The 26757-nt window shown below is 33.8% G+C and overlaps 2 protein-coding genes across 2 annotated transcripts in view; both read right to left on the bottom strand.

Annotated features, from left to right (window-relative positions):
• LOC114340087 (juvenile hormone esterase-like) overlaps window positions 1-14356 on the bottom strand; it is a 52892-nt gene extending 38536 nt beyond the window's left edge. Inside the window, exon 1 of the mRNA XM_050647314.1 lies at window positions 14187-14356. Coding sequence (XP_050503271.1) covers window positions 14187-14249 — 63 coding nt within the window. The 5' untranslated portion in view covers window positions 14250-14356. The remainder of the gene's footprint in view (window positions 1-14186) is intronic.
• A 4647-nt stretch (window positions 14357-19003) lies between these two features.
• LOC126882399 (juvenile hormone esterase-like) overlaps window positions 19004-26757 on the bottom strand; it is a 77952-nt gene continuing 70198 nt past the window's right edge. Inside the window, exon 11 of the mRNA XM_050647313.1 lies at window positions 19004-19283. Within this exon, the coding sequence (XP_050503270.1) occupies window positions 19103-19283 (181 nt within the window). The 3' untranslated portion in view covers window positions 19004-19102. The remainder of the gene's footprint in view (window positions 19284-26757) is intronic.

Below are 26757 nucleotides of genomic sequence, written 5' to 3'. Positions count from 1 at the left end.
GTAATGGCACAATTTAAGCAATAATATATTTTTAAATTCATTAATAACGTTTTTTTCTAATTCTGGTAATAGGATAAAATGTTAAATGTCTTCCGTCGAAATTATACTTAAAACTGCTGGGTCAAATGTTGCTAATTATGAACCAAAATATGAAACAAATAATATAGAGACATCGACAAAATGGCAATCGAGATAATAAAAACTGAATAAAATAATAGTATTTAAGTCAATGTTTAAGTCAAAAACAGTGTGTTTACAAATCGTTATAATTTTAGGACTATGGCGGTTTTTGTCACGATAAGTTTCTGACAAATGTAAATGTAAATTTGCTATCAAGTAGTGCCAATAGTTAAAAATTTCATAAAATTGACATTGGTTGTTTTGAAATAAACCCTTCAATTAAAAATAAACCAACAGAAACAACATAGTGTTTACAGTGGCAGACAAAGTTAAAACTTATATACTATTGCTATAGATAAAATAAAATATTAATAATAAAACAATAGAATTAAAGAACACCAGAATATTTTAACAATAAATAAAGATCCGGTAAGGTACAAAAAAGCCAAGTAAGTCAGAAAGTTCAAAATCAATACTAAACTTAACAGAACAGAAATACCCCTATGTTACAGGTACGTAGCCAGGAAATATACTTGAGGGGGGTCCAAACACAACTCAAATTTTGTTAGATTAGACGGTAAGGTATTGAAAAAATATTCAGAAAAATTTTTATATCCAAATGTGAAAATTAAAAAAAAACTATTTTAATATCTTAAAAATTGCAATTTGTTGTTATTTTCTTATGTAAATAAAAAATATTTTTTAAATTGGATCAAACATTTTAACCACGTAAAAACATATTTTTAAAAGTTTATAAGAAAATGTTTACTACTTTACTAATAGACCAGGGCATTTAGCACTACAAAGAGGATAATAAATCGATTTTTAAATAAAGCACCTAGAGACTTGCAAGTTTTTGCATTGTGTGCAGGATGACGCCAGGAAAAAAGTCTACTATACAAAAATGGTGGAAATGCATAATTGCACTTTAAAGTGCATAAAATGCATCCAAAAATGCATATACATGTCAAAATAAGTGTATTAAGGACCAGATTTTGTTATTCAGTGGGTTTTTGGGGTCACTGAACACGAATACGCAATCAAAACCGACCCCCCGATGAACATTGTCCCAGAGTTGCTGCTAAAGTATGTCATCTGGAAGTTTCGAGGGTTTCGGCACTAAATTGATACAAACAGATTACTCAGGGGGTTTTTGGGGTTGCCAAACACGAATAGGACATCAAAACGGATCCTCGGAGCGCCTAGTGCCAAGGGTGACTGATAGCACGTAATCTTCTGGGATTTCGAGGGTTTTCGGAGGTCGGTTCTGATGGCGTATTCGTGTTCAGCAACCGCTAAACCACCTGAGTAATCCATTTGTAAGTATTTGGAAAGAACACAATGTTCCATTATGCGGAGAACTTCGGTATTTGGTTCCAAAGATGATATTGTATTACAGTTACACTTTAACATTTATATTCAGCTTTGATTGCTGTAAGGAAAGCGGGATCTAGGAAAGTTGGCCGAGAACACTTCGTCGACGGAAAATTAGTCGACAACATTTGGTCGACAAACAGTTGGTCGAATGCACAATTCATCGAATGTACAATAATTCGTCGACGAACATTTGTTCGAATGGATTTTTCGTCGACAAACTGTTATTTATCTTTAGGATAAAGGGATTAATGGTGACAAACGACATATTATTGGTTTTTATTTTGTTAACTGAAATATTGTATTATACATACCTGAATTTATATTTTTTGGAGTTTTGTTAATTGTTTTTCTAAATGTTAATTATTTTTAAATTTAATGAAAAAATTGGCTGCGGTGGGAGAGTAAACAGCAAATATAAACCGATATTTTAATTAGTGATGTTGTACCGTTCTTCATTTTGGTGTCGGCGCACTTGCGAACGGAGCTTTTCCGGACAAGTCAAATTTGAGGGCACTTGCGGACAAGACGAAATATACGAGATGTTGAGGTAAATAAATTGCTAGGGAATCGAGGCATTTCCGTACAATGTTTTTGACTGCAATAGCCAGTCAATATATATATCAATAAAAAAGTAAAGAAATCGTGAAAATAAACTTCTCTTCACACTATATCCAAGGCTTAGGACTGGCAATCTATAAAATATTTTTTTTTGATATGGTACAAAGAAACTAACTTTATATATTGGCGTGTTTCCGCCATTCCCTTTGGGTTTTTGTCGACGAAAAATCCATTCGATCAAATGATCGTCGACGAATTGTCTTCTTCTTCTTCGTCTAGCCATTCACGTCCACATCTGAAGATAAGCCTCTTCAAGTCTTCCTTTCCATTGTTTTTTGTTGTACGCTACTTGTAACCAATTTTTCCCGGCAGTTCGTTTCAGATTATCTGTCCATCTCATAGGAGGTCTGCCTCTGGGTCTTTTGTGTTGGTACGGTCTCCAGGTTAGAATTGTTCTGTGTCATTTGTTTAGATCGCTCCTAGCTAGTCGACGAATTGTACATTCGATGAATTGTGCATTCGACCAACTGTTTGTCGACCAAATGTTGTCGACTAATTTTCCGTCGACGAAGTGTTCTCGACCAACTTTCCGACACCGAGGAAAGCGTGGAGGGAGTAATAGACAGACAAGTTTTCTAGCAATTTTGCTTTCACTGTAACGGCAAATCCAGGTAAAGGAATTTGAAATGCTGATGCACTTTTTCAAAAATAATAATAATAACTTGAGGATAAACTGGATGCCTTGGTACCAAAGCCGAGACAGTTTTGGGACGGGTCCGGACCCCATGGACCCCCTTTGGCTACGTGCCTGCTATGTTATCAACAAAATTCACAAAAAAGTCATCAGACTAGTAATGGTATACGCAGAAGAAACACCACCCGACACAAAGAGAGCAAAAAGGATGCTAGAAACAACTGAGATGAAAACCAGTAAAAAAAATCAATGATAAGATACTATAGGATGGAACTAGAAGTACAGATATACGACAGAGATGCGAAGTTAAGAACATCAAAGGTTGGGTAAGAAAGAGAAGAGAAGAATAGAATGATCATCTAATTTGAATGACAACAAATAGAGTAGTTAAGATGGCAGAGGACGGTCTCCCAATAGGAAGATATACAGTCCCGGATTAAGAATCTTGAGACCCCTAGGCAACCCAAGCTATGAAGGCCCTTAAGAAACCTCCGAATTCTACCTCCAAAACCTAGGATAACCAATCCATCACCGATCGGTATAGATTAGATATATTAGTGGACATTTTATAGACCTAAACCTAAATTTTTGTTTTATTTTGTAAAACGTGTTGCTTGAAAAAATAAAACAAAGAAATAGTCAAGAAGGTCTTCCAAGATATTTTAAATCAACCACAACCGAATTTAAAGTCTAATAAACCAAATAAAATCTAATAAACTAATCTAATAATAAATCAAATAAACTCAGTTTTGGAAAAACACACAAAACACCGAATACTGAGTTCACTGACTCTTACTCTGTCAACCGACGACAGTTCAGTAATTGGCTTATCCCATAATATTAGATACCTTTCAACCTATAACTTATCTCCACCCTTTAGAAAAACTTCTTTGAAATTAGCATCATCAAAATGTATTTTTTTTTTCTCGCTTTCGTTTACTCTCATCGGAATATTACGAGTATCTATTCTAGATCGCAGGCCTTCTGCTTGTAGCAAGCCAAATTAACTCCTTGTTAACCTTAACCTTAACTCGGCGCCTATTATTAACGCGTAAATTATTAACTATCGTTAATAATTTACGGCACCGTAACAGCAGTAAACCTGACGAGGCATTGGTTGACTAACAACTCCTCTTTCATTATTTTATCTACAATTGTTTAGTCAACCAATGCTTCGTCAGGTTTACTGTTCTTACGGCGCCGTAAAAAATCGCCAGTGTGGACTTTCGCTTAGACAAAGCTCTTGTTGTATCAGACCTTGTAATCCATCTAGTCCTGATTGTTCTTTTAACCAGCCACCTGCGACGTGGGGTGCTACCAGCACCCCATAACATATTTTTATCAAATATTTGGTATTTCAAGTTTGGTAACGGAGCTGTGCGTCATAGTAGCTTTCAATAATATTATATACGCTGTGAGCTCGTACGTAGAGGGGATATTTATAAATTCGCGAGCGCCAGTAGTGGCAAAATCTGCAAACGTTTACTGGAAATTTGACATAAATGTCAAAGTGATTAATTTAAAATTAAAATTAAAAACATTAATTATAAAAAATATTAGTTGGCCAAAGCTGTGGTATATATTTTTACCTTAAATATACTTACGTTTTAAATACTGAATTTCCGTTTTTTAATGTTCCGTAATATGTAATTATAAATTAATCTAGCGCCATCTACACGATAATTGTAAAAGTATCCGAATTAAGAAATTAATATTTCATCAATAGAACGTCAAAAGGATTAACAAAATCTTAAAAAAATCTGTTATAATTTAATTACTTTTCAGCGTTGCAAATATTAAGCGATAACAATTAAATAATAAATTTAAAAATTACCAGTGAAAGTTGAATTAGTAATCCGCCAGGAGCGACACCAGCGAAGCTCAGAGCGTATAGCATAGATGTGGTAATGTTTGAAGTGGTTACTTAGTGTCATTCTGAACCCGTGTTGAGCTGGCCCCCCCCACTTGCAAAAATTAAAAAACAAATAGCCCTGATTTATGAGCTATTTATGAGCTCTCATATTCCGCAAACTAAAAATTTTGAGCTCGTTCCACTGAGCAGGAATTTAATACCCTAGTGGGGGGGGGCTGAGTCAGCCCCCCCCACTACTGTAAAATAGGAATATTGAATCGGTTTTTGCGGCAGAATTACGAGCTATTTATGAGCTCTTGAAATTATATACTTTCGATTTTTGAGCTCATCCCCTTCACCCCCAAACAACCCTTTAATTGATTTAACTTAAGAGAAAGATGCTGAGAAAACTTAAAATATATCGTATTGCGGATATAATTCATATAGCTTATATACTCTAAGAATAAACTATTAAATCAAGAGCATTTCGATTATTGAGCTACAACCCCTTCGCAAGAAAACCACCCTATCTTCCCGGCTTAAGAGAAAGTTGTACTTAAAATGCATTCAACTAATTATTTGGCGACTACATATCATTTAATAATTTATAACCTTCCAAATTACGCGCATTTAGAACAGTAAATTGCAATTTATTTTGTATAGTGCAGTCACTGAAGGTAAAAATCAACGATTACCTTCAATTTCGGTGAACCTTCATCGATTTTCACGAAAATTGGTCAGTAGTTAGAGGATACGTCAAGAAACAAAGGTGACATGGTACCACCTTGCGCCTTTACCCTGAGGGTGGATACCGCCCCTTCTCGGGGGGAAAATTATTTTATAAAAAATAAATGCACAAATCAATAAAAGAACAAATTAAAAGCAAAATTCATTATATAAAGTTAATAAAATAAGTCAATACTTTTTAAGTTATTAAAGATCAAAGATTTTAATTATTTGTGAAAAAAATGCATGTTTTGGAGAGGTTTTTTGTAAATCACTGAAAAACTTTAAGTTTTTACAAAAAAGTTAATAATAGTTTAATTCGTATAGCTTATATTCTAAGAATAAACTCTTAAATCACGCGTCTTTCGATTATAGAGCTACAACCCCTTCGCAAGAAAACGACCCCATATTCCCGGCTTAAGAGAGAGTTGTTCTTAAAATAATTTAAATTAATTATTTTTCGACTACATATCGTTTAATAATTTATGAGCTTGCAAAATATACGCATCTCAATTATTGAATTGCCATTTTCTTTCTATAGTGCAGTCACTGAAGGTAAAAATCAACTATTACCTTCGATTTCGGCAAATCGCCATTTATTTTCACGAATTGACAATAACAACTTGGGGTTTTAGCCTGGGGTATATGTCACCCCTTCTCGGAAGTGAAAATTACTTTATTAAAAATAACCCCACAAATCGAGAGAGGGACAAATTGTAAGCAAAATTTGTTATATAATGTGATTAAAATAAATCAATACTTTTTGAGTTATTAAAGATCAAATATTTTGATTTTTGGAAAGAAAATGCATGCTTTAGAGCGATTTTTCATAAATGACTCAAAAACTGTAAGTTTTTACAAAAAAGTTTTCATCACTAAAATTGAAGCTAATAAGAAATATAATAAATTGCTTACTTGAAAAACCCTTTAATGTTAATTTAAAGTAAGTTATTGGTAATTAAATGTATATTTTTTTCCGCGACTGTTCAAATCTAAGGGTTCAAGCTTAAATAACGGGAAAGAGATGCATTTTATAACACTTAGGTACTAAATACTTGTCAAAGTACTAAGAAATACCTATGAAAAATAAGATCCAGAAAAAGTTGATAGTATCAAAATCCGCTCACCAATTTTCGTGAAAATGAATGGAGATTTACCGAAATCGAAGGTCATAGTTGATTTTTACCTTCAGCGACTGCACTATAGAAAGAAAATGGCAATTCAATAATTGAGATGCCTATATTTTGCGAACTCATAAATTATTAAACAATATATAGTCGACAAATAATTAATTTAAATTATTTTAAGTACAACCCTCTCTTAAGCCGGGAATATGGGATGATTTTCTTGCGAAGGGGTTGTAGTTCAATAATCGAAAGGCGCGTGATTTTAGAGTTTATTTTTAGAATATAAGCTATACGAATTAAACTACTATTAACTTTTTTGTAAAAACTTACAGTTTTTTAGTGATTTACAAAAAACCTCTTCAAAACATGCATTTTTTTCACAAATAATTAAAATCTTTGATCTTTAATAACTTAAAAAGTATTTACTTATTTTATTAACTTTATATAATAAATTTTGCTTTTAATTTGTTCTTTTATTGATTTGTGCAGTTATTTTTTATAAAATAATTTTCACCCCCGAGAAGGGGCGGTATCCACCCTCAGGGTAAAGGCGCAAGGTGGTACCATGTCACCTTTGTTTCTTGACGTATCCTCTAACCACTGACCAATTTTCGTGAAAATCGATGAAGGTTCACCGGAATTGAAGGTAATCGTTTATTTTTACCTTCAGTGACTGCACTATACAAAATAAATTGCAATTTACTGATCTAAATGCGCGTAATTTGGAAGCTTATAAATTATTAAATGATATGTAGTCGCCAAATAATTAGTTTAACGCATTTTAAGTACAACTTTCTCTTAAGCCGGGAAGATAAGGTGGTTTTCTGGCGAAGGGGTTGTAGCTCAATAATCGAAATGCTCTTGATATAATAGTTTATTCTTAGAGTATATAAGCTATAGGAATTATATTCGCAATACGATATATTTTAAGTTTTCTCAGCATCTTTCTCTTAAGTTAAATCAATTAAAGGGTTGTTTGGGGGTGAAGGGGATGAGCTCAAAAATCGAAACTATATAATTTCAAGAGCTCATAAATAGCTCGTAATTCTGCCGCAAAAACCGATTCAATATTCCTATTTTTAAGTAGTGGGGGGGGCTGACTCAGCCCCCCCCACTAGGGTATTAAATTCCTGCTCAATGGAACGAGCTCAAAATTTTTAGTTTGCGGAATATGAGAGCTCATAAATAGCTCATAAATCAGGGCTATTTGTTTTTTAATTTTTGCAAGTGGGGGGGGCCAGCTCAACACGGGTTCATTCTGAACTTATAGCTCTAAAATCGCATTGGGGTGCCATCATCTAGCACTTTAAGTTTTAATTTTTTTTTTATTTTTGATAAACAGGTCAAATTTACATTTTTTATTGAAATAACTGATTTAAATTATTAATACAGACTCTATACTCACTAAATCTATTTTTTTTTAGATATTTTACTTGACTTCATTTATTATGGCTTGGTACTTGCTAATTTGCTTATAACACCTTTTTCATTTTATTTTTTAACTTTTATAACATATTAGTGGCTAATAAGTTAATAAAACATGTTTTTTTATATTCTTGTGTTACTCAATACATTATTTTGTTTTTTCAACAAGTAGATCACAGAAAATTTTTAAGGGGTGCTGTGAGCACCCCACGTGGTGTTGGCGCCTTGCAAAGCCACGTGGCAGGTGCCGGGTTAAGGACTAGATTGTGGTGAATGAGATCGCTTAGTGGAGTTTCATTTAATCATTTAGAGTAGAGAATGAAAAAAAGTTTTACACGAAATGAACAAATCCAAAATACGAAATTGCTTCAACGCAACTTTAAGCAGCACTTACTTCAACTAAATTAAGTGAGTGTGCGGCACAAGGAATGTAAACTGCAAGTTTGTAAATCTTAGATAAATGAGTCTGGAGACCATTTTATTTGCCTGACATGTTTGCTGCACAGTCGTTTAAAACGGTTAAAACAGCAGAAGAAAGATTTTCTCCAGTATGGCTATTTATGGGTATGAGTGTGAGAAAACGCTCATACACTTTACCATCAGATCAGATGAACGATGAACTATCACAATATCTCAGTCAGAACAGAATATAATAGCCAACTAAGTCAACTGGTTAATATGAGACAAATCTGAAGTTTAATCAACACTTAAGGAGCAGTTTTTGGTTTCCTTAATTTCTTTAACAATTGTATTCACAACGTGTTTTCCTATTACTTTTATTACTTCTTCATAGATCTCTGAAGATAAGTAAGAAGGTTTTTCAGTGCCCTTATTGCCATACTTAGCTAAATGAGAGCTTAAAAAGGATCGTACTCTGTAAGTAGCTCTAAAATGAATGCCTAAGGAGTTCCCATTATTTTTTGAACTAAGGATCTCTAGAGCACCTCTAAAGGCTAATCCACAGAGAGATAGAAACTTGACCACAGAGACTACTCTTTTCAAAACTTGCATCTAGTCAGGCGCGGATCCAAGGGGTGGTCAATGGGGTCAATTGTCCCCTCCTTGAGACTTCGCCTGGTGTCGCCTTTTTTTAGGAAGGAGGTAATTACAATTGAAAATAAATAGTGGGTTTTGTGTCCTGTTGACAACTGAATAACGGAATGGAACATAAAACAGAATTCCTTCTCCAAAGTACGTGTTCTCGGTCTTACTATATGGTGTCGAGTCTTGGACTGTGAATGAAATCGAACTACTTACCTAAATCGCCTTGAGGCTTTCGAAAGGTGGCTCTGTAGAAGAATTTTAAAAGTATCTTGGGTAAAGAAGATTCGAAACTCCACAATACTAGAACGTCTAAGCAAGACTGCTGAGATTATAGAAGGCGTCAAGAAGAGAAAAGTGGAGTATTTTGGACATGTAATGAGAAGTTTCAAATATAGGTTGCTACAACATATTATGCAAGTGAAATTAGAAGGCAAACTCAATCTAGGACGGAAAAGCACTTCGTGGTTGATTTAGAGTGGCAGTGAATAAAATTAAGATAGCTATGATAGTAACCAACGTTCTGAAAGGACATGAATAAAAATAAAGTAACAGCCCATACCGAAAAAGAATCCTGTGTACATGAGTGACTAGAAAATTTTTATTTCATTGCCCCCTCCTTGCAATGTTGCTGGATCCGCCGTTGCATCTAGTAGTCTCGTTCTTGATTTAAATTGATTTTCCAAAGAGTTCCTCTTGCTCTTACTACTTTTCTAAGAAATCGTGCAGCCTGACAGGCAGTACACTGTTCCTTCTACCAAACGGCACTCATTAGCAACTTATTCTCAGAAGATAGACTTTCTATGTGAACCAAAGTATGCATTGGAATGTAGTTTTATTCGTCTACCATCACGTTTATAATATTGTGCGATATTTCAATTTTTTGAAATAATATGATTTATAGATTTTATTTAATTCTAATTATTATTTTTTCGTTTTTGGTACTGTGCCCTCTTTGGGCCGAGGCCCCTAGACAACTGCCTACTTTGCCTATTGGTTAATCCGGCACTGAAGATATACGAAAGTTGCAAGAGATAGCTGACACACTAAAGTTATCAAAGGGCAGCATTTTGACCGTTTTAAATTTACCATATTTAAGTCAAAGTTTTAAAGTTTTTAACCTAATAGAAATATTAAAAATATTTAAAAATATTAAAAATATTCCTAAAAGATATTTAATTGAAAACTTATTGGACCATTTTCCTGGTAACACCTCCATGGCTTCTAAATATTGCAAGCCAGATGGATGCTGAAGCGAAGAACACAAGAGTGAATTCAAAAAACTTACAATTCACGACCCCGTCTGTTCAGCTGGTAAATTCCAACGGAAAATGGACCTAGTTACTCAAAGACGGCAAGTCACAACTCAGTTTCCGTCTCACTTCCAACATGTGAACAAGTCATATTTACATCTCAGATGTTACCTAGGGCAAATTAGGAAATATTTTAAACATCCAGGCTTAAGGTAGCATTTTACACCAATGTTTCCTTGACTGACTATTTTTACTGGGCTTTGACCCACATATTTTTGTATGATACTATCTTGGTGGTTAGCATGTACATTGCACGTAAGCACTGATGATGACTGGTAAACCAGTCGAAAACTAGTTATGTGATTGATGTGGCCCTTTTGAGGTTTTTTTTTAAATATACCTTTTATACAGCATTTTACTCTATTCTATTTAGTTAGTACATTGTAGTTATACTTAATTAAAGAAATGGCATTGAAATCAAAGAAATATCAAGATTTATATCAGGGTTGTCCAACTGGCGACCCGCGGGCCGCATCCGGCCCGCGAGGCTATTTGTTGTGGCCCACGTAAGATTTTCGAAAAGCATATATTTTCTTTAAATGCTGCCACTGTGAAAAAAGATTTTTTAATTTATATTTTATGGTTTAGCAGTGTTTTTACATCACAAGTACTGTACCGCGTGCCGCTTCGCGGGCGTGTAACGAACACAATCGTCCTCCACCACTATGAGAACTGCACTGATTACTGCGCATCACAGTTCACGCAGGCCACACCTCCCACTGCTTACCATCCGTCGCCAGCCGCCATCGTGCCAGTGTGCTACTGACACGTAGGCTAGTCGGCTAATCTATTACGTTGGTAGTGAACAGTGAACTTGATTAATTCTTTGTCTTGATTCCTCTTATACAATAATGAGTGTAAAACCAGTAAAACGGAAAATTGATAGTGAGAACAGAATTTACAAAGAAAGTTGGGAGAGTGATTACTTGATTGCTAACAATAATGGAAAGTTGCAGTGCTTAGTGTGCATGAATGTCGTTTCAGTGCCTAAAGAATATAATGTGAGAAGACATTACACAACAGTGCATGAAAATAAGTATGCTACGTACACAAATGAAAGTCGGCGTGCCCTAGTTGCAGATTTGAAGAAAAAGCTTAAACAGCAAACTGGTATGTTCAGTAAAATATTACACTCTCAAACGCATTCTTTGCATGCATCTTATGCCGTGTCGCTTGAGCTGGCAAAGGCAAAAAAACCTTTCACTGATGGCAATTTGATAAAAAAATGTGCTGTTGAAATGGCCAAAGCTTTCGGTGATTCTAAAATGACGGAGAAATTTGAATCAGTGCCACTTTCACATCAAACCATACAAAGAAGGATTGTTGCTATGGGTGAGCAAGTAGAAAAATCTATGCTTAGCCTGGTTAAGAAAAGTTCATATTTCTCACTTTGTTTGGATGAAAGCACTGATCAAACCGATGTTAATCAGCTGTTAATATTTGTGCGCACTGATTTTACCAGTAAAGAGGAGTTATTTGATATTTGTCCTCTTTATGGAACAACAAAAGGAAAAGACATCTATGAGGCTGTGAAGAAAACAGTTGACAGAATTGGAGGCTTTGATAAATGTTCAGCCATAGCAACAGACGGGGCCCCATCAATGACAGGTAAAAAAATTGGATTAGTGGGTCTGCTTCGAGAGAATGGTGTCACTTGCCCAATAATTCATTGTATTATACATCAGGGAGCTTTATGTGGAAAATCAGTCAAGGAAGATCAAGTTTTCCAAACCGTGATTAAGATTATAAATATGATTAGAGGTGGAAATCGATCTCTTTTACACTGACAACTTAAGCAGTTTTTAGTGGAAACAGAGGCTGAGTATGGAGACTTGCTAATGTACAACCATGTAAGGTGGCTGAGTGCAGGAAAGTGCATGGAACGATTTTTTGCCATAAGAAAGGAAATCCCTGCATTCCTCAACAAATACGTTTCATCTGACACAACTGAACTGGAAGAGAAGTTTAAGGATCCAGAATTCTTACGACAGTTAGCTTTTATAACAGATCTGACTAAACATCTTAACATGTTAAACTTGAGTCTTCAAGGAAGAAACCAGACGGTTGCAGATTTGATCGGAATGATAAACGGATTCCGGAATAAGCTGAACGTGTTTAAACGTGCTTTGGAAAAGAACAACCTGACACACTTCCCTAGCTGTCTGCAAATAGCAGAAGAATTCAACGGTGAGGAAAATATTAAGTTTTCATCCTGCATTTCACAAATTGAACAAGTTATTGATGAATTCAATACAAGATTTGAAGAAATTGAAAGTCTCAAAATCAGTGTACTACTTTATAATAACCCTCTTGGAGCAACCATTGATGATCAACCACCCAACTTACAGCTTGAGTTATGTGATCTTCAAGCAGACATGTTCCTAATAACCAGACAAGAAAAGGGACCTGAATTTTTCAAATTACTGTCAAAGGAGAAATTCCCAAACCTGCGAGATTTTGGACTGAAAATGACGTCAATGTTCGGAAGCACATATACATGAGAAAGTGCCTTTTCCTCCATGAAATACATAAAAAACAAAAACAGAAGCAACCTTACCGATTCTTCCTTACGTCATCTTATGAGACTGTCTACAACTGAACTGGAGGTGGACATTTCTTCATTGGTGGATGAAGCCGATCGACCACAGTCCTCACACTAATTGGATACATCTTTTTCGTTGCTTTTGCAATGTTTGTCTTGATTATTGAAAAGTGTTATCAATAAATTTTCCGTTTATAAAAAAATGTAGTTGTTGAGCAATAAAAGAAATAATACTCTTTTTTGTTTTAATTATTTTTATACCTCACTTTATTTTGTTATTACTTGTAACAAAATTATTATATGGCCCGCGACAATATCAAAGGTTTTAGTTTTGGCCCTTGAGGCATTGCAAGTTGGACACCCCTGATTTATATGATGCAGTTAAAAAATCATAGGAACTCCGATAAAAGTGTTGTCTTTTGTCCCAATAAAGCTAATTAGTTGTACAATGAATTGAGAGAAAAAAGTACGCGGATATTAATGAGCTACATAGTAATACTGATTATCTGGTAGGATGTAGAGTAACAATTTTTGGTGTTGTTTTATGTGCTATTAGATTGAAAACTTAGTCTTTTGCTAGCAGTTGCCGCTAGGGCATCCCTGCCATTTCGTTCGTTGCAATTCGGGACTGCACGCTGGGGTTTGTTTTGGTTGGATCAGGGAGAGCAGCATATGTGCCTCCTGATGAGAGACTAATAAGTTTCGAAACCGGTAGAGGTGCTTTCTGCACTCTATAATTGAACTGGAATAATCATGCGGCTGTAGTCTCGTGTTGCAACGAAATTGAAAATGGTTATTCATTTTTAAGAGCTAACTTTACAAAATCTAGAAATAACATAGAATTAAAAAAAAATCACTAAAAAGGGGGTCATGAGTTGCAATTGCGACGTCGGTATGAGGGGGCAACTGTAAACGACGCTTTACGACGGAAGGTGGGGAGGAGGGTATTAAAAACTCCAAAATTTTTACGACGTAGTTTATAGATGTTGCCTCCACAGCGACTACTATATTGGTTTATTGGAGCATTTTAAGAGCAAAAAATCGCACACAAATGACCTCATTTTTTTGTTGAAGAAGAAATTGTTGTTTCAGCAAGGTAATGTATTGTGTCACGAGGCGATGAAAACGATGCCAAAATGCACGAATTGGGATTTGAATTGCTTCCACATTCACCGTATAGTCCAGATCTGGCTCCCAACGATTACCGGCTTCTTTTCAATCTTAAAAAGATGCTCCGTGGCAAGAGATATCGCTCCGATGAGCACGTAATCGCCGAAACTAAAGCCTATTTTGAAGACAAAGATTCATCGTTTTCCAAGGATGGCATTAAAAAATTAGAAAAAGTGTCGTAACATAAAAAGCCGAAAACTAGGGTTATAGTTAGTAGGTTCTTTTACATGCTTATACTAACCTTATCCTTATATACGTATAATCCTACGATCACCCACAAAACACAAAAGAGTTTAAGCCACATGTTTCACCTCAATATGAATTTCTTTTTCCAAAATAAGGTCTACTTATTTTGAATAAACGATAAATCCGTTCCGCTGTAGATACGCCGCCACCATTTTGACTACAGTTAAATAATATTAGCTATTATACATTCACGGACAAAAATATTGCATATTTTGAAAGTAACGTGTGAAATAAAAATTTTTGTGCTGTCCTATTGTCATAGAAATAGGATTTCTTTTCCGAATGCGATGTTTTATTGTATTATATAAAGCAGCGGTTCTCAACCTTTTTGAGTGATGTACCACCTACAGTTATTTTTATTATTTTTGGTACCACCTATATTTTTAAATTGTAGTATCAATACTTACTAAGTACTACTATTTTAATTTTTTCTGTGTTTTGTGTACCACCGCCAATAATGATATGTACCACCAGTGGTACATGTACCACAGATTGAGAACCTCTGATATAAAGGGTATAATCTGATTTAAATTTGATATGGGCTATTTGGTGGCCAATATAATTTTTAAATTTAATCTCATCAACGTAAGTATTCACTATTCTACCGACATGAAGACCTGCATCATGGTGCATTAACACGAATTTCTTATCCATTATGACTAACAAATGGCAAAGCATGATCTTCTAAAATGATTTTATTGTACCTATCATCTGTCATTCACACAATCACCTCCACAAATTCGGTCTCTCCTTTCCAAGAAATACCACTCCATAGCACTATACCGCCACCACCAAAATTAATACTCTGTATGAGGCTGTATCTCGCATACTGTTCACCATATGAAAGCAAGATTTACAAAGCTTCGTCTACAGAAGAGTTGGCGAACAGTATGTTAGTTGTAACCTCATACAGAGCGTTAGTTTTGGCGGTGGCGGCATAGTGCTACAAAGCGGTATTGCTTTGAAAGGACATACCGAACACGTGGAGGTGATTGGGCGAATGCCAACTGATATGTATATTGAAAACATTTTAGAAGATCATGTTTTGCCATTTGAAAGTCATATTGGATATGGCATATTGGTGCTAATGCACGTCTTCACATCTCGTTACCATAGTGAATACTTACCTTGATGAGATTCAATTTAAAAATTATACTGGCCAGCATATAGCCCAGATCAGATTTAAATCCGATTATAGCATTTATATGCTCCTTTATAACATCGCATTCGGAAAAGAAATCCTATTCCTATGATACAGGGGGGTTAAGGATAGCAGCACAAAAAATTCATTCCACGTGCATATGCAATATTTTTGCCCGTGAGTATATTAACAAGTTATCCTGTTTTGCCTTGAAAAAATTATCTGCTATTGAATATTTACATGTTAAATAATAAATAATGAGAGTAATATTTTTTAAACAATTTATTAACTGAAACAGCTGTGTTGTCTTCTGAAAATCTAGTAAATTGAAGTAGGCTTAACACTGAGTACTTTCAGTCTTATTTTTGGTAGCTTTGCGCTATAGCATAAATTGGGTAGCTTTGCGCTATGAAAGGTAGTTCATTCGATTACATTAAATCAACCCCAACTTAAGAATGTCCGTCACAAAAAAAATCATAGCATTTGATCTGTCTTCAAAAAGACAACCACATGCAATGGTGACAGTAAAATTCTCGTGTTAGAGATTCCATAGTAAAACACGTGGGAAAACCAGGAAAAAACTTCGAGATACTTTCCCGAAATCGTAAGTATTAGGTCTTACTCTCAAAACTAATACCAAATTCTGACCTTAATATACATATTATGTTATTTTAAATTATAAATATGTAGTATTAATAATACATAAAAATAATAATAATACTAAAATATAAAATATGTACTAACTCGATATGTTATTGGCCTACTAATCGTGGTACTTTCTTTCTATTGACTTTCCCTTTTAGTATGGGTAACCACATCCTACTACATTCTACCGAGAAATTTGTGACACAATTGGTTTGATTTAGCATAATTAGAGCCGCTTCTTTGATTTTTTTCTTTTTACTATCTGTTTCTTTCAGGACTATACTTGAATCTCTCCACTGAACTTTATGTTCATTATCCCATGCGTGTTGATATATTTGATATTTAGCAAATTCTCTATTTTTAGTATAAGACTGATGTTCACTTATTCTAACGTTTGATGGTATTGATGTTTTACGTAAATAAAATGGTTTGCATCATAAAAAATCAATCTTATATTAAAAATAGAGAATTTGCTAGATCTCAAATATGCCAACACGCATGGGATAATGAACATAGAGTTCAGTGGAGAGATTCAAGTATAGTCCTGAAAGAAACATATAGTAAAAAGAGAAAAATCAAAGAAGCGGCTCTAATTATGCTAAACGAAACCAATTGTGTCGCAAATTCCTCGGTAGAATGCAGTAGGATTTGGTTACCCATACTAAAAGAAGAAGTCAATAGAAAGAAAATACCACGATTAGTAAGTCAATAATATCGAGCTAGTACCTACATATTTTATATTTTAGTATTATTATTAACATTATTTATAGTTTAAAATAACATATGTATATTAAGGTCAGAATTTGGTATTAGTTTTGAGAGTAAACTAAATGTAAGACCTAATGTTTTCCCTCGTGATTTACTATGGAATCTCTAACACGAGAATTTTACTGTCACCATTGCATGTGGTTGTCTTTTTAAGACATATGTATGTCTTTGTCCCTTGGTATACAAATGTATGTTTATTGGTGACTTTGAGAATACTATTATTTTAGTTTTGGAAACGTTCAAGTGTAAACTAAACATTTCACTATGACGAACTACCGCATTTATTATATTTTGTAGTTCTTTTGCGTTGTTTACTATTAGGACGGTATCATCGGCGTACCCAGGCCCGGCACTAGGGATTTTGCCGCCCTGGGCAAGATAGGCGACCGCCGCCCCTCCCCCTTGGTATACCCAAAAACTCAAAAATTTCACCATGGCTCTTAATTTTCTGAAATCTATCAATGCATTAACGGTTGTGTCTATAATTTTTAAATATAAGTCAACTTTATATCGTGTCTCTGGATCTAGGTCCATACTTTCATCTTCAGCCTCCTTTTCGGATTCTCAATTTCTAACTTTGATGAGCCCTTTTGCGTCTGTCAAATAGCCCTGGAATTTTAAATCACTTCCGAGATACTTAAAATGGATTTCCGATTTTTCCAACAAACTGATAGCTTGATACGCTCCCATATCAATACTCTGCATATGCGACTACGTTGATGTAAAGTAAAATGTCATGCCTTATTACCACAGAGCAAAGAAAAGTAAAATCATACTGATTTGATTTGCCAAACAGCTTGCCTCATGAGCAACCATTTTATCGTTGTTTTTATTCACAGTGATTTCTACAAAAGCATCGTAAATTTCTTCAATTTGGTCTCTATTGGGAGTAATTGCATCAATTATTCTACTTTCCCATATAGTTTCGGACAAAGGTTTCAACGTTAGGCTAGAAATATGATTTTTCAGCATAATCCAACGAAAAATAGATGCTGAGAAAAAGTTGTAAATTTTGTCACTAAGGAAAAGAAAGAAACTGCAAACTGTGAGGCTTTAGCAGCATCGTGCACGACTAAGCTAAGTGAATGTCTAGAACATGGGACAAAAAATTCTCTAGGATTCATTTTCAAAATTCTGTTTTGAACTCCCAAGTTCTTCTCTTCCATGCTTGCCCCATTATCATACCCTTGTCCTCTCATATCTTATCTTCCAAAGGTATTCCCAGTTCATTCTGGGACTCTGTAACTCTTAAGCCAGTGGTTTCCACTACAGGCACTAGGCACAAATCCAAGAAAATGTTCTTCAATTTTAACACTTTGTGAACAAGGACCTAAATCGACAAAATGTACAACAATAGTCATCTGTTCCACCTCAGCAATATCAGATATACAATCTAAAATTATGCTATAATACTTTGCTGATTTCAAAAATTTAAAATTTTATTTCTGATTTGGTCATGGAGGAGCTGAATAATTTCGTTTTGAATACGTTTTCCCAAGTAGTGATGCTGCTTGTTACTCCCATTAGTTATTCTCCTAATGTGCTCTTGTAACAGAGAATCAAAATTTCTAAAGAGCTCAACAAGCTTAAAAAAAATTACCATTGTTTTTATGAAAATTTTTATCAGAATCGCCCCTCATCGGATGACACTGATGTGCTAAGAACTGTATTATTGATATATGTCGTTGTATTACATTTTTCCAATGACCAGCTTCTGAATTTAGAACTTTTTGTGTTTCTTCATCTATGATTTTGCCCGATTCTAGTCTAATTGCTCTAGTTCTACCCACTGTCGCTGTGACTGTAGATGAGCTGGAGACTTAGCGTGGCTGGACAAAGCTTCAGCCATATGTTTCTATAATAATTATTATATCCACTTTCAGTAAAGATAATTTTAAGTGAATTTCAGTGAATTTAGTTTAGTTCTGATCCTACTATTCTTGTGCGATGAAGAAGAAGGCGGTGTTGTCGATTTTCCGTCGAATTGCAATTCCGAACCTTGCAATTGGTATTGTTTGACTTACTTATTTCTCGTTTTTACAGTTGCATTTTGCCGCTCTTGTTCATAATATTGATTTTTTATAATATTAAAAACATGTTATTATTTCTTCAGTTTCAAAAATTGGCTGTCCTCTAAAATTTGCCGCCCCTGAATTTGCCGCCCTGGGCAGCCGCCCAGTTCGCCCACCCCTGGGGCCGGGCCTGGGCGTACCTGATGTAGGTCTATGCTGGTTATTGCATCAGTTAATAAAAAAATATTCCTATCAAAATTTTTATTTCGTCACAGGAAAATTTAATTATAATAGCGTAAAAAAATTATAAAACATACAAAATATATTTTCAACGTAACATAATACTTAAAAAACAATAAACGGTCTCTGTCGGTACTTATCGAGGACTTTTCTCACTTTAATGTAATGCTTAGGACTTTGTTTTATTTCCAAAGTGTTGTTTATATTCATATATAGCAGCGTGTCTTTGCAAAATTGTGGCCAAATAACACCATCAAATAGATCATCAGGTTCGGGAGTAGGGTTCCTGAAAAAATTAGTAAAAAATTATTACTCATTAACGTGAAATGGGTATTGAGGCGTTGACATATGAGTACCTAAGACTAAATACACTCCTGGCCAAAAAAAATTGGGACACCTTAAAAATGGGTCATTTTTGATGTCTCGAATCTCCTAAACCTGTTGTCCGATTTTAGTGATTTTTTTAATATATTATAGCATTATTTTGTAAGAATATGGATGTGGTAATAGTGTTGCTGAACAGATAAATGTCATTGTATACCGGGTGTAACAATAATACTGTGTTTTTCCTGGAATTTCGTAACACCCTCTGGAATATTCTAGCATTTAAAAAATATTGAAATTCAAACTCAATTGTAGCCATGGCCTTTCTTAACATTCTGCTTTTTGACTCATTCACTTATGTTGGATAATGAAAAAGTTAGGTACTTTGACAAACAGCCATGTTCTTCATCAATACAGGGTGTTACTAAATAAGTGCGACAAACTTTAAGTGCATGAAGAAATATGACCGTTTGATTTATAAACATATGTCCGCAAATGCTTCGTTTCCGAGATAGGGGGTGTTGAAATTTTTATTACAAAATGACGATTTATTTATTTCTCTAAAACCAGTTGTGGCAGCGAATAAAGCTTATTTTGCAAATAAAACACTACTTAAAAGCAAAATACTGTCTATTAAAACCAAGATGAGAATGTATAACACCATAATTAGACCAATATTATTATACGCAGCAGAAACAATGACGATGACTAAAAAAGATGAAGAAAACTTAAGAATAGTGGAGAGAAAGATCATGAGAATCATACTGGGACCAATCAGAACAGAGCAAAATGAATATCGAAGCCGAACAAATGTAGAGATTAAAAAAGTAATAAAAGAAGATATCGTGACCAAAATAAAGCAATGCAGAGTTAGATGGTTAGGTCACATCTGGCGGGCAGGAGATGAAGCAGTGACATATGATATGATAGAATGGAATCCAGGAGGAAGAAAGAAAAGAGGAAGACCAAGATCAAAGTGGTTGCAAGAAGTTGAAGAAGACTTAAAAAACGCAGGAGTCAGAGAATGGCGGGGGGAAACTAGAGACAGGAAAAAATGGAGAGAAATCGTTACGATAACATAAGCAAAAGGGACTGATCCTCCTAAGAAATAGGATCTAGAAAGCTTTCGCGACTTAGCCCCATATCGGGGTGTACAGTCACTATATATATATATATATATATATATATATATATATATATATATATATATATATATCAAATAGATGAAATAGAGAATGTGGAAAAATCCCCTTACGAACAATTCACACATCCACCATTTCGGGCTGGGAAAAATTTTTCGAATAGAATCAAAGATCCAAACACCAGTTCTTAGAAATGTGTTTCGCCCTCTTCAACCTCTCTGGGCTCGTCGGTAAAGACAAGAGGTTGAATATCTTTAGACACATTCTAATAAAAAAACAACATTCGAGACCTAGACATAGAAGGTGCGTAAGTCTACGGCAAATCCGACAATGACAGTCTCAAGTTTTAATTCCCTAATTACTTAAAGTAAGTAAAATATATGTTTAAAAACATAAGATGTAGATCTTTGAAACACACTCAGTGAACCAAAGATCCAAGGTTATTGGTTTAACGACCACTCGTACGAAATCAAATAGATGAAATAGAGAATGTGGAAAAATCCCCTTACGAACAATTCACACATCCACCATTTCGGGCTGGGAAAAATTTTTCGAATAGAATCAAAGATCCAAACACCAGTTCTTAGAAATGTGTTTCGCCCTCTTCAACCTCTCTGGGCTCGTCGGTAAAGACAAGAGGTTGAATATCTTTAGACACATTCTAATAAAAAAAAACAACATTCGAGACCTAGACATAGAAGGTGCGTAAGTCTACGGCAAATCCGACAATGACAGTCTCAAGTTTTAATTCCCTAATTACTTAAAGTAAGTAAAATATATGTTTAAAAACATAAGATGTAGATCTTTGAAACACACTCAGTGAACCAAAGATCCAAGGTTATTGGTTTAACGACCACTCGTACGAAATCAAATAGATGAAATAGAGAATGTGGAAAAATCCCCTTACGAACAATTCACACATCCACCAATTCGGGCTGGGAAAAATTTTTCGAATAGAATCAAAGATCCAAACACCAGTTCTTAGAAATGTGTTTCGCCCTCTTCAACCTCTCTGGGCTCGTCGGTAAAGACAAGAGGTTGAATATCTTTAGACACATTCTAATAAAAAAAAAAAAAAACAACATTCGAGACCTAGACATATATATATATATACAGGGTGTCCCAAAAAGATTGGTCATAAATTATACCACACATTCTACGGTCAAAAATAGTTCGATTGAACCTAACTTACCTTAGTACAAATGTGCTCATAAAAAAAGTTACAGCCCTTTGAAGTTACAAAATGAAAACCGATTTTTTTCAATATATCGAAAACTATTAGAGATTTTTTATTGAAAATTGACATGTATCATTCTTATGGCAGTAACATCTTAAAACAAAATTATAGTGAAGTTTGTCCACCCCATAAAAATTTTATGGGGGTTTTGTTCCCTTAAACCCCCCCGTACTTTTGTATACGTTCCAATTAATTCATTATTGTGGTATCGTTAGTTAAACACAACGTTTTTAAAACTTTTTTGCCTCTTAGTATTTTTTCAATAAGCAAGTTTTTATCGAGATGCGGCTTCTTTTTAAATATATTTACATAAAAATTTTATGGGGGTTTTGTTCCTTTAAACCCCCCAAATGTTTGTGTACGTTCCAGTTACACTATTATTGTGATACCATTAGTTAAACACAGTGTTTTTAAAACTTTTTTGCTTCTTAGTCTTTTTTTGACAAATCACCTTTTATCGAAATATTGCTTCTTTTTCAAAATATACCTAAAAATGTAAATTATAAATACATTTTCAGATTATTAACAGGTCTCTATAATCGTAATTAACCATATACAAATATATGGTGGATTCGACAAATATTCAAAATAGCTCGATAATCACTGGCTTATCAAAAAAGTACTAAGAGACAAAAAAGTTTTAAAAATATTTTGTTTAACTAATGGTGTCACAATAATAATTTAATTGGAACGTACACAAAAGTTTGGGGGGGTTTAAAGGAACAAAACCCCCTTAAAAATTTTAAGGGGTGCACAAATTTCACTTTAATTTTTTTTAAGATGGTGCTGCCATAAGAATTCCACATGTCCATTTTGAATGAAAAATCTCGAAGGGTTTTTGATATATGAAAAAAAATCGATTTTCATTTTGTAACTTCAAAGGGCTGTAACTTTTTTTGTGTGCACTATTGTATATAGGTAAGTGAGGGTCAATCAACCTATTTTTGACCCCATAATCTGTGGTATAATTTATGACCATTCTTTTCGGGACACCCTGTATATATATATATATATATATATATATATATATATATATATATATATATATATATATATATATATATATATATATACATATATATATAAAACCGGTTGAGATATTGAAATCAAATTTGGTGGGTTTTAAGAGGCAGTTATTGCGCATTTTTTGACATACAACTATGTATTTTATATTCACCATTGGCGTGCATACGGGTCATATTACCCGGTCATATTACGTGTATGCACGCTAATGGTAAATATAAAATTTTTAGTTGTATGTCAAAAAATGTGAAATAACTACCTCTTAAAACCTACCAAATTTCATTTGCATATCTCAACCGGTTTTAGAGCAATAAATAAAGCGTCAGTTTGTAAGAAAAAATTCAACATCCCGTATCTCGGAAACGAAGCATTTGCGGACATAATGTTTATAAAGCAAACTGCCATTATTTTATCATGCAGAATTAACCCTTAAAGTTTGTCGCACTTATTTAGAGGCACCCTGTATTGATGAAGAACATGGCTGTTTGTCAAAGTACCTAACTTTTTCATTATCCAACATAAGTGAATGAGTCAAAAAGCGGAATGTTAAGAAAGGCTAAGGCTACAATTGAGTTTTAAATTCAATATTTTTTAAATGCTAGAATATTCCACAGGGTGTTACGAACTTTCAGGAAAAAACACAGTATTATTGTATACAATGACATTTACCTGTTCAGCAACATTATTACTACATCGATATTCTTACAGAATAAGGCTATAACATATTAAAAAAATCACTAAAATCGGACAACAGGTTTAGGAGATTCGAGAGATCAAAAATGACTCATTTGTAAGGTGTCCCGATTTTTTTGGCCAGGAGTGTACATTACGAAGTACATTGAGATTACCTGAAAAAGAAAATAAAAACAGGAAAAGAATTCTTCTCCTTCCTCTTTGCTAGATAAGCAATTTGTCTTGTTCATTGGCGGAATCTTGCCTGAATGGAAGATTATCACTTCTTCTCTTGTGTCTGTTAACTGTTTTAACGGCTATTGTGCCTGCCATTCTAATAACGTGATTGTTTCGCTCTGTTTTCTCTTTAGTGTCAACTCGTTTACATTCTGTACAGTACCTACATTACATTTTGTTCTGCTTGCGTCACTCCTTACTCTATCTCTCGCTGTTTCCTGTAATTCTTCTATTTGCTGATTTGCTGTTTCCAGTACTAGCAGTACTCTCGGTGTTTTGCCTGTGCCGGGTCTTATTTCTGATTTGTACGTATGTATTTAGGTATTACAATACCGAACTAAAATCTGAATACCGGTATTTGATATTTGAAATTTGAAATATCGGGATACCGGTATTAAAACCGGTATTATTAATAAAAAATTTACTAGTTATATTTTTACTAGTTATATACCTCAGTTGTTATATAGACTTGTTTACAAATAATACAGTCTGTTCAAACGAAAATTTGACCCCCCAGAAACTCAGCAACCAAGAGCTTCTTCAAAATTTAAGAAAACACGTCAGTTTATATTAGATGGGGACGAATTTTCGTGCAAAATTCATGCCCTCAAGTGTAATCCCCTACTGCCCCGCATCAACCCTCACTTTTTTTTTAATAGCAAGTATGGTCGAGCGGCACATCATTTGAAAGGTAATTTTTTTCTCTAAGCGAGACTATTTTTTTTTAATTTACGTAATAAGTTTCAAGATAATTTTGTACTTAACAAATTTATTATAAACTAGTTAAATCCAAAATTATCTTTAAAGTTATTCCGCAAATTAAAAAAAAAGTAAGAGGGTCGTGTAAAAAAAAATACCTTTCAAATGATGTGCGACTCGACTACATTTGCTGTTAAAAAACTGGGTTGATGCAGGGCAGTAGGGGGTTACATTTGAGGGTATGAATTTTGCATGAAAATTCGTCCCACTTCCAATACAAATCGACATATCTTTTAAATTGTGAAGAATCTATTAGTTTATGAGTTGCTGGGGGGGGGGGGGGGGGTGGGGTCATATTTTCGTTGAAACACACTGTATATGAAATCCAATAAATCTTGTTTGACAATCTAATTTTAGCGCTGTTTCTTTACCTAGTTGTTCTCTCACGTAATTTTGTAAATATTTATCATTTGTAGAAGGTGAACTTTTAAATTTTTTCACTACTTTCCGAATTTCTCACATATGGTGCCATCACAGTTCCAAACTCTGCTCGGTATCTGTAATAAATATGCCTGATGATTTTAATACAACGAAATTATTTGTTTATCTTCAAAAACATTTCTTGTAATTAATTAATAGTATTTTAAATTAGATTTATATTATGCATAAATTAAATTTTTAACAACTAATGTAATACCAAAATACCGGTATTTTTACATTAATACCGGTTTTTAATACCGGACAAAAATCGTCCGGGATTCCGGTATTCGGGATCCCGGAATCCCGGTAATGTAAGCCCTATATGTATTGGTCTTACTGACTTGGTAAATTATTTTGCTCTTCTATTAAATCTGTCAACTAATGTTTGAAGGCTAGCTTTATTTTGGGCTATCAATATTGAATTGTCTGCGTAGCAGAAAATTTTAATTTCGTTGTTCCCCATTAAGTGTTCTCTTTCTTTATTGACGCTCTTTACGCCTTCATCCATGATTCAATTGAATAGTTTAAGGCTTAGTAGATAGGGCGCATCTGTAAAAATATTAGTAAATTTGGATGTTGAGAGGTGAATCATATTTTTTTGAGGAAATTGCTTAAAAATAATTCATATAATAATATTTGAGTTATCCTCCCACTCAAAAAGGTCCGGAACATTGTTTAAATAATCAAAATGTCAAAAAATGAAGGAAAAATTCGATTTTTTTCTTGGTTTTTTGATTATAACTTTAAAAGTATTCATTTTCGAGAAAAGTTGTAACGACATAAAAGTTGTGTAATTAAATTTTCTACAATATAGGCTAACTGAAAATTTTAAAAATTGTCACCCTTGTTGCAAAATAGCAATAATTTTGAAAAAACCATAAAAAACAAGTATTTGCATTTTACGTTTTTCAACCATTTATGCTACACTTAGGGCCTTCATATTTCACCCAGAAAAACTTTATGATATGATAAAACAATACTGTATATTCCATTAAGATCGGATTAACAGATTTTGCAAAAATAAATTTTGCAATCCAGTTTTCCCAAATTTTTTCAAAATGTTGCAGCACTGAAAATAAAGCAGACAGCAAGTTGAGTTTTTTTACATATAAAAGAATTATGTACCTTTCATTTGCAATTTGCAAAATTAAAATCGGTTAACTACCACGGCGTCAGGAATTTTTTAAATAAACATTAATTTTTTTTGCTACGCGCAGGACAACGGATACGTTCGCTCTGATTGGGCATTCCAATGACCTTTGATAATCATTGATAAATTTTAATTTTTAGTACATTTCGAAATAAATAACTAAAATGGTTTATTGCAAAATAACACATACTCTGTCCTTTGAAATAACACTTTTTTAGCAAAAACTTTCTTTGTTCACATATTTTAACTTAGAAAATAAAAGTGTATTATTTTTAAACATATGCAATTGTTTAAACAATTTTTCACAAACAATAATCAAATTAGTTTGATTTTTGTGGAATTAAATATACAACAACAAAATACAACAAATATAATTGATAATGATTGATATATTTTAATTTTTAGTACATTTCGAAATAAATAACTAAAAGTGTTTATTGCAAAATAACACATACTCTGCCCTTTGAAATAACACTTTTTTTAGAAAAAACTTTCTTTGTTCATATATTTTAACTTAGAAAATTAAAGTGTATTATTTTTAAACATATGCAATTGCTTAAACAATTTTTCATAAACAATAATCAAATTAGTTTGATTTTTGTGGAATTAAAATATACAATAACAAAATACAACAAATACAACAAAATATAGAGTAAGAAAATAATATATTAGATAAAAATTGGAAGAAATTTTGGTGGAAATCAACTTGTGTGAATCGAACACCGCTGTCCTGCGCGTAGCACCAAAAATTAATGTTTATTTAAAAAAATTCCTGACGCGGTGGTAGTTAACCGAT

Source organism: Diabrotica virgifera, chromosome 3 (assembly GCF_917563875.1).
Source record: "Diabrotica virgifera virgifera chromosome 3, PGI_DIABVI_V3a".
Taxonomy (NCBI): Eukaryota; Metazoa; Arthropoda; class Insecta; order Coleoptera; family Chrysomelidae; genus Diabrotica; species Diabrotica virgifera.
The sequence above is the reverse complement of the archived record's forward strand: the minus strand, read 5'-3'. Positions and strand labels throughout refer to the sequence as shown.